The sequence below is a fragment of the Pelodiscus sinensis genome, chromosome 1, assembly GCF_052426305.1.
Source record: "Pelodiscus sinensis isolate ZL-2025 chromosome 1, ASM5242630v1, whole genome shotgun sequence".
Classification (NCBI taxonomy): Eukaryota; Metazoa; Chordata; order Testudines; family Trionychidae; genus Pelodiscus; species Pelodiscus sinensis.
Genome location: NC_143052.1, coordinates 327,617,501 through 327,626,365, shown reverse-complemented (window position 1 = coordinate 327,626,365; position 8,865 = coordinate 327,617,501). Strand labels below are relative to the sequence as shown.

General features: G+C 45.9%; 1 protein-coding gene across 1 annotated transcript in view; it reads right to left on the bottom strand.

Moving 5' to 3' along the window:
• Positions 1–539: 539 nt before the first annotated feature.
• Positions 540–8,865, bottom strand: part of GPR83 (G protein-coupled receptor 83) — a 10,205-nt gene continuing 1,879 nt past the window's right edge. The window contains exons 2-4 of the mRNA XM_006134408.5: positions 8,073–8,198; positions 6,181–6,314; positions 540–5,330 (exon numbers count right to left, since the gene is read on the bottom strand). Of these exons, the coding sequence (XP_006134470.3) occupies positions 4,706–5,330; positions 6,181–6,314; positions 8,073–8,198 (885 nt within the window). The 3' untranslated portion in view covers positions 540–4,705. The remainder of the gene's footprint in view (positions 5,331–6,180; positions 6,315–8,072; positions 8,199–8,865) is intronic.

The following is an 8,865-nucleotide window of genomic DNA, read 5'->3' as shown; positions in this document are numbered from 1 at the left end:
TGTAGACAGAGCCTACATATGTGTTGCATTCAGCTAGCTACATCTTAGCTCTGAGAAGCCTTGGTTATACTCAGGCTGACCCCAACACACTCCTAGCCCTAGATTTTTCCCAAAATATATGTCTTGTACTGCCCAGCTGGACAAGTTTATTTCTGGACAAGTTTATATAAAGCCTTTTATCTCAATAGTAGAAACTAAAGGCATATAACTTGCCATCCAAAGGGGGAGTTTCCCAAATTCTTCAATTTAAACACTCTGTTTTGGCTAATACAACGAAACAAGCTTATTAATAACCAAAAGAGTTTAATTGAACACAAGTAATGATACATTAAAATCAGAATGCTTACAAGAAAAATAAGGCTAAAACCCAACTGTTAACTAATTTACCTATGTTAAATTGTAAGCCATGTTCTCACCACAGACTCTTATAGACCAAATTTCTTGAGTCATGACCCCTTCTCTCAGAGGTCAACAAATGTCACTTCTGGTGCCATGACAAGAAGAGAGAAACTCCTTTGTCAATGGCCTTCCCTCCCCCCCTCCCCATCCACGAAATCTTTTCCAGCTGAGATTCAGGAGACTGTCTACATGAACAGATGTTCCCTGCTGCTTTTTCTTCGCCTGTTTGAGCATCTTTTGTTTCCCTTTCTGCTTGAAGACTCTAATTGCTTCAATGCAAATTAAGCACATCAGATCTTTCTTTCTTGAAACAGATTTGTTTGTCAACCTCGGTTTGGAATGTGTGTTAATAAAACTCTCTGGTGGAATCTTATAACTTTACTTACAATGTTGCCACAAACATTTTATCAAGACAATGGTGGTCAGAAACTTACCAGCAACAATTGTGTATGGGGCGTGGCCACACAATACATTCTGTCAATGTAGGATTAGGTGCCGCGGGTCATATTCATCCATGTACCAGAGTTGAATTTTGCACAGAATGCATGGAGTGGCAAAGGTGACTTTACTCTTGTGCTCTGCTCTCCCGTACATGGAGGCTGCAGGGTCTGATCTATCAGTGCTGTTTAGAGCAGTCCCTCCCCTGTTGTTTGCTTGTTCAACTTGACAAAGCATGTTTGTTGAAATATGTGACGCTTACTTCCTGGAGCCATATTAAGTACAGCAATAGGGTAGGGAGCGATGAACTGCTAATAGTGGTAGAAGTTGGATTAGCACAGGTACAACTTTGTAGGCACTCCAGGGCTGGAGCACCCATGGGAAAAAATTAGTGGGTGCTTAGTACCCATCGGCAGCCAGGATCTCCCTTCCTACCCCCTCAATCCTGCCCACTGGTGGCCCTGTCAATCAATGCCTTCAGCTTCCTCCCAGCACCTTCTACCTGCCACAATCACCTGTTCCAAGGCATGCAGGCAGTACTGGCAGGGAGGGGGAAGGATGGGGATGGGGTGTGCCTGGGGGGTGGGGTGGAAAGAGGTGGTGAAGAGGCATGGGGGGGGGGGTGAGGCCTTGAGGGAAGGGATGGAGTGGGCTGGGGTGGAGCAGCAGTGGGAACTTGGGGATAGAGATGGAGTAGGGTGGGCCAGGGGTGGAGCAAGGGGTGAGGAAAATTAGAGGCCGGGGCCTGTGCACAAGAGACTAGATTGAGGGGGCAGGGAAACCTGTCAGGAGCTGGTTATGGCTTTCTGATCCTGTGGGCTGATTTATCTGCTGGATCTTGGAATGGAGCAGTGTGGGGGCTGCTCGGTCTTTTGTCAGTAGAGAGTCACCTGGGTGGCATGAAGGAGCCAGAGCAGAGATGGGAATTGGGCCCAAAGTCACTGTAAATAGCAATGGTCTAAGCAGACTGAAAGAGTAGAGGGAGCTCTCACTGTGCCAAGTGGAGGAAGAGGAGAAGGAGAGGGTGGGGGGCTCTTTTGGCAATGGAGGGGAGCTGCGCCCTCCTTCAGTGAGCAAGGGTGGTGAAAGGGGTAGTAAGAGCTCTCAGAACCATCTCTGGTGCTCGCCACTTTGCAAACAGACTCAGGATCGTTATTATTTTGCCACTTCGGCTGATGGGTTTAGTGAGCCAACCTTTTCCTAAGTCTGAGCACATGAACTGTAAAAAAACTGTCCCTGCCTATCAGCCCCCAGATCTCAGTGCTGACTATCAGATTTTCACATCAATACTTCTATAACCCCAAAAGCCAATTTTCACATCTACTGTAGCTGCTTAAATGCCAAGTGTTTCCATGGTGCGGGGTGCTTTGGGTGTGTCTGCAGCCTCTGTAGACTCTGTACAGAAATTCCTTTTTCCAGCCCTCTACATCACAGAAGCAGTCCCTTTGCTGTTAAACCATATGAGGCATTAGCACATGGCTGCCCAATCCACCTCTTCCAAGTTCCCACGGCTGCTCCATGAGAGCTCTTTCCCCGTTCCTTCCCTTCCCTCCCCAAGGCCTCACCCCCATGCTCATTGTGTCCCCCACTAAGAAGGATGCAAAGTGTTTTTGCTCATCACCCTGGATCTCTGATACTTCTCTCAGATGAGGCAGCAATATTTGATGGTCAGCATTGAATGCTCCAGAGCAATCCAGCAAGATGAAAACAAATGTCCATCCTCTTTCCATTGACAGGAGGAGATATCCATCAATGCCACTAAAGTAGTTTCATTTCCATGTCCTGACCTGAATTCAAATTGTGCCAGGTCCAGGATATTAGCTTCAACTGCATGAACTTGCAACTGGCCTTTGGATAGCTTCTCTATGAACTTGCTTGGGGACAGAAAGTTTGATGCAGGGCTTGCTAGTTGTGGGTTAATTTATCCAGGATAGGTTTCTTCAGTGTTGGTTGGACTAGTGTATGTTTTAAAAACAACAAGGAGTCCTGTGCACCTTAAAGACTAACATACTGATTAGGTCATGAGCTTCTGTGGATAAAACCCACTTCATCAGATTATTTGGAGTGGAAATGACAGAAGCCAGGATATATACAACAGCAAAAGAAGTTATAGAATCACAGAATCATAGGGCTGGAAGAGACCTCAGAAGGCCATCAAGTCCAGCCCAAAGCAGGGCCAATCCCAGCAAAATCATCCCAGCCAGGGCTTTGTCAAGCCAAGATTTAAAAACCTCTAGGGATAGAGATTCCACCACCTCCCTAGATAACCCATTCCAGTGCTTCATCACCATTCTGGTGAAATAGTTTTTCCTAATATCCAACCTAGACCTCCCCCACTGTAATTTGAGACCATTGCACCTTGTTCTGCCATCCGTCACTACTGAGAACAGCCTCTCTTCATCCTCTTTGGAACCTCCCTTCAGGAACCTGAAGGCTGCTATCAAATCCCCCCTCACTCTTCGCTTCTGCAGACTAAACAAACCCAAATCCCTCAGCCTCTCCTCATAGGTCATGTGCTTCAGACCACTAATCATTTTGGTTGTCCTCCACTGGACGCTCTCCAATACATCAACATTGTTTCTGTAGTGGGGGCCCCAGAACTGGACACAATACTCTAGATGTGGCCCACCAGTGCAGAAAGGTCTGGTGATAAGTGCTGTCAACATGCAAGAGTCACCAAAAGTGAAAACCAGTCAAAACGATTTTTCTGCCTCCCATTGTTGACATTTCATAGCCACATTATTAACTCCCCTACTGACAGATAGGGCAAAGCAATGTGGGTAAGCATCCCACAATGCAATTTTGGGGGAAGGCAGAGCTGATCTCTGTGCTTCTTGGGATTCCTTCCGAGTTCTCCCACAGCCTCCTCAGCTATGAGGAGCAGCATCATGAGCAACTCAGAGCTCTCTGTGCTGAGGAATGTCAAAGTAGCACAGCAATCTCACCAGTCCTTCCACGGCAGTAGCAGTGTGCCTGCTGCTGTGTTCCTCGCAGGCAGAACAGGAGCATTCCAATGATTTGTTCTTTCTTTGTTCCGCAAACCAAGCAGCTCACTCAACTGTCAGATGCTTCTTGGAAGCTTTGAGAGGGGAGAGGTGCATGCTTGCAGGGCAGCAGAGATCACAAAACACTGAGTACAGCCATCAGGGCAGGCATTGTGGGATGCTGGCAGAAGCCAGTTCCCTGGACAAAACAAACAGCAGACTCCACACTTGCTCTTTGTCACAAAGAGAGGGGAAAAGAAAAAAAAAGTCTCTTGCAGGACCGGAAGTTTGTCACCAAAAGTGAGTGTTTTTCCTGACAAAAGTCGCATCGCAGTGTAAATGCTCTCACTGTTATGCCACCAAAAGGCTGTTTTTGTTGACAAAATGTGCCAGCATAGACAAGGCCTACGTTACCATATCTCTGTCAGCTCGGGGTGGCTGCTAGATCATAGGCAATGTTTTGCCTGTGCTGCCTTAAAGGCCCATTTAGCCTGTGATCCATGATAACAGCTTTCTGTCCCTGCTAAATTGGGCTGGATTCAAGCAATGCCATCACAATGAATTTACTTCTTTACCAATTCCATGTGCACTACATAACATTTTCAACACTGAGACTTGATGTAGTTTGATAATGGTTTCAGTGCTTTGGTTCTAGCTCACAATACACAACACACACACAAACCTCCTAGGACAAAGGACTAGACAGCATTACCTACAGTTAAAAGTTACGTGTACATACAGAGTTCTTTGCTAGCCAACAGTTCAAAGTCAGTCTGACAAAGAAAAGATAGTTTTTCCCATCTTCAAGAGTGTCTTCTTTGGAGGCCATATAGATACATTGCAATCCTAGTGCAGATCCCACAAGACCCATTTGATTATGTCAGTCAACTCACAGCTACTACAGGTTCAACTGAAGTGATGTCTGTCTTTCCTGATTGGAGATTAGAGGTTGATGGAAGGACATGGGTGACCCGAGACCTCTTGAAATTGCTGTTTTCTGGCCAGGCTGCTCTGTAGGATGGAACTGTGGATGGAGGCCTGTGCTCTCTCAGGCTACGTGGCTTTTTGCATACGTTAAGCAAAGACTTCAGTTCCAGTCTGAAATGTTCATTGAGCCAGCAGTAAATGAAGGGGTTGTAACAGGTGCTGCTCATCGCAAACCAATGAAAAGCAAAGTACAGGGCATTGTTGGTATGAATAGTTTGGCTAGAAAGGAGGACAACGTAGCAGTTTAAAGGAAACCAGCAAACACCAAAGAGGAAAACCACCAGCATCAGCATCTTAATGGTCTTTTTTTTCTTCCTCCGAAGGGCGAAGTACTGCTCCATGGTCACATTCCCAATGGCATTGTGCAGCCAGAGTTTCTTGGCCACTCTCATGTAGACAGCAGAGATGATGAAAAGGGGAAGAACATACAGCAAAATGAACGTTGTTAAGTCTAGATACTTCCAGAAGAGATCAGCTGGTTCAGGGAAATCTGGGAGACACAGGCATCGGGTAACTTCTTCGCTGCAGATAAAAGGACTGATCACAATGAATGAGCAAACATGCCTAGGCATCACAGTAAGAGACAGTAATGGAGGGAGAGAAAGACAAGACTCCTTTCATAACAGCAAAGAGTCAGATCCTCAACTGGTGCAAATTCACATCATTCCATTGACGTCAGCAGAGCAATGCTGGTTTACACCAGTTGAGGAGGTAGCCCATAGTGGCGCTTACAAGAAATATGATATGAATAATTTATCACAGCATGCATGACATTATGATCGCCTTATAAAGCTAATTAATTGCAACCTCTAATTACCAGCTGCACAAAATGAAGTTCATAGGAGTGGTGTGAAACTCTCCCTGCCTTTCAATGAACTTCTATATATAAATAGTAATAAAAGAATGATCATCTCTATGGCCCATTCCATCAGCAAAACACTTCACAAATGTTAATTAATCCTCACCGCAGAGGGTGTCAGGCAGGTATTATGATCTTTATTCTACAAAAGAGGAAACCAAGACAGAGAGGTTGAGTCACTTGCCCAAGGAGTCAGTGATGGAGCTGGGATTAAATCAGAACCAGTTAGGAACTCGTTTCCAGTTCTGAGCTCAATCAATGAGCCAGTGTAAATTTTAGTGTAAATTGCTAATTTATGATAACTGATCATCTGGCCTGGTGCATCTGACACTCTGTGTTGCTGATGAATAATATGAGAAGAGTAGCCATTGTGATAGGTATCTATGGACTAAATACTAAGCTGGTGTAAAATGTCATGGCTCCTTTGTCTTCAGTGAAGTTATATGTGCTTGTCCCCTACTTGAGCATCAGGCTCCATATGTTTTTGTGAATCAAAGCAGGGATCAGTCTTACCTGTATTCAAAAGTGAAGAGTTTTTGGTAAATAGCATGTGGGAGAGAGAAACACGTTGCCATGATCCAGATGACAGAGATGTACACGATGCCTTTTGCAGTGGATAGGCGCGGTTGCAGAGGATGCATTATAACCTATTTGGAATAAACAGACATGTAGCTTGATGCCACTTTAATAATTCTGCAATTTTCCTCATATTATCTCCCACTCTTAAATCCAGCAGTAATTATGGCAGTTTAATGAGCCTCTGCTGCAGGGGAGATACCTGCACAAGGCTCCCTCTGATGGCAGCTTAATGAACCAGAAAGTGAGTGGGACTGTGAATGAAATTGTAAGTAACCAGCTTTCCCAGTTCACGCTGAAAGAAATGGATAAATGTAAGGCCCCAATCCTGCTACGGGAGATGAGGTGAAATTCTGCACCCACACGGCGAAGGGTTGACTTCAGTGGGCTCCTGGGGAGGCACCAATTTCTGCCCTGTGTGACAGGGCATTGCCCTGCCCTGACCCTTTGAGGGGCTGAATAGGGAGTCGGGGAAGCACAGCTGCGGCAAATGAGGGCCCAGTTGGAGGCAATCAGAACAGCTCCTAGGAGGAGGAGAGGGAGATCTACCTGCCTGCTGCTCTGGAGGGAGAGCAGTGGAGACCTGACTACCGAGGAAGCAAGAGGCTCTCTGGAAGAGGGCAGGACTGGGGAGGCTATGGCACGATGAACCCAGGCTACCTGGCCAGAGGCCCAGGGCTGCAAGGAGGCAGTCGCGGCCAGAGCTCGCATGGAGGCAGCCCTAAAAGACCGGGCTGTAAGGAGGCAGCTGTGGCTTGCACAGAGGCAGCTGCGGTAGGCTGGGGGAGTTCGAGCCAGGGAAGCCCCAGGCCACAAGACTGCAAGGCAGGGTTGCAGGAGGCAACCGAGCAGCAGAGGCACCCCCGTGGCCAGGGAGGAGGGGCCTGGAGAAACTGCCATCTGCCCAGAGGGGCTAGTGAGGGACTGGCAGTGGGCCACGGAGACCGGGAGGGTGCTGAGGAACTGGGTGTTCCTGGGAAGAACTAGGGGTCCCAGGGAGTAGAGAGGATCCTGGAGGAGGACCAAAAGAAGAACAATGTATGCTGACATACACTCACATATGTATTTTACAGCTCTTCATATGTGAGTGTATGTCTGAAGATGCAGCATGTACCTGCATTTAGAATAATACACAATATTTTGTGAAATGCTTTGAGATTCTTGGATGAAGGAGCACAAGCCGTTCATTCAGCTTCAAGCTCCCTCTCGGAGGCAGACATTACTACAGGTTGAACCTCTGCACTTGGGACCTGACCCATTCTGAACCAGAGAATTTGCTGAACCACAGGAGGTCGATATTGTCTAGCAGCATTACCAACACTTCTACTGCTTAGTGGGCTCTTAGAAGACATTTAGGGATAAATTAGAGGTAAATAACAGCACAGAACACTAAGAGCCAGGACTGGTGGCTGTAAACAAACTTTACAGGACCATGGGAAAGTTGGTCACACCTATGAGAAGTGGACATCCAGCTACCTAAAATCATGCTGGACTACGAATGTTGCCGGATCAGTGTGTGCCAGACTAGAGAGGTTCAACCCTATTAGAGAAGCAAAAAGGTTTGTGCAAAAAGCCAGTGGCTGACCTGAGAACAGAACTCAGGACTCCAGACTGCCAGTGCACCCTGTAGCCCCTAAATTGTATTTATTCCTCTTTCTTAGGTGATACCAGAGTACGCATTAGAAAAAATATATACCATCCCCTGGCAATTCTTGCACCACATGCCCTGTGCTAAACTCAGGTGTTCTGAAAATGGTTTTTAACTTCTAGTTTTAAAAAATAAGGAAATGAGCCAGCACTTGTAGTTCATGGCTTAAGAGAACTCTCACCTGGTGTCTGTCCACTGCAATTGCTGTGAGAGTCAAAGCTGAGACATGGAGGGAACAGTATTGTGCAAATCTACTGATGTGACACATCCCCTTTCCGAATATCCACGTGCTGTTCACAAACCGAGCCTAAGAACAATCCAGCAGGGAATACATTTGACTTTTTACATGCATAATTAGGATGCTTTTCACATGCCAGACACTCAACTCACTATGCCCTGGTCAACACACAACTAGCTGCTCTTGTCTTCCATCCCTAAAGAATTATTGAAAATCTGCAGGTCACAATTGGGCTAACACACCACTTCTTTCTTTTATCTAATCTCGGTCTCCTTTGATTTATTGGCTGATTATTGTAGCCTGAAATAGGACATTAAATAGTGTCAAGGGTTTTTTTGAAGGTGATCCAGTAATAGTTATATGAGTGCCACTGTACTGTCCCGGCACGATGCACCCAGCCAGTATAGTGGAGTAACTTCTAATTGCATTTGTTTGGCTTTCTTCAAAATATTTTCCTCCATACCCAAATAACTGACAACAAGTCAGTTCCCCTTGCCCAAACATCCCTGGTGGATACTTGGATACTCCTGCATTCCTGAGCTAGGTACAATGCAAATTTTTCTTTTCATCAGATCATGTAATATGATGCTGATCTGATCATTAACCATATTTTTAAATAAGGGAGATTCATGGTGTTATATCAGAAGCCCCTAAGGGGAGAGAAAATATGTAAATATTGTAAAATTGCATGTAACTATAGCCCTATTATTCTTACTAGTTTAGTTCCAACAATGCC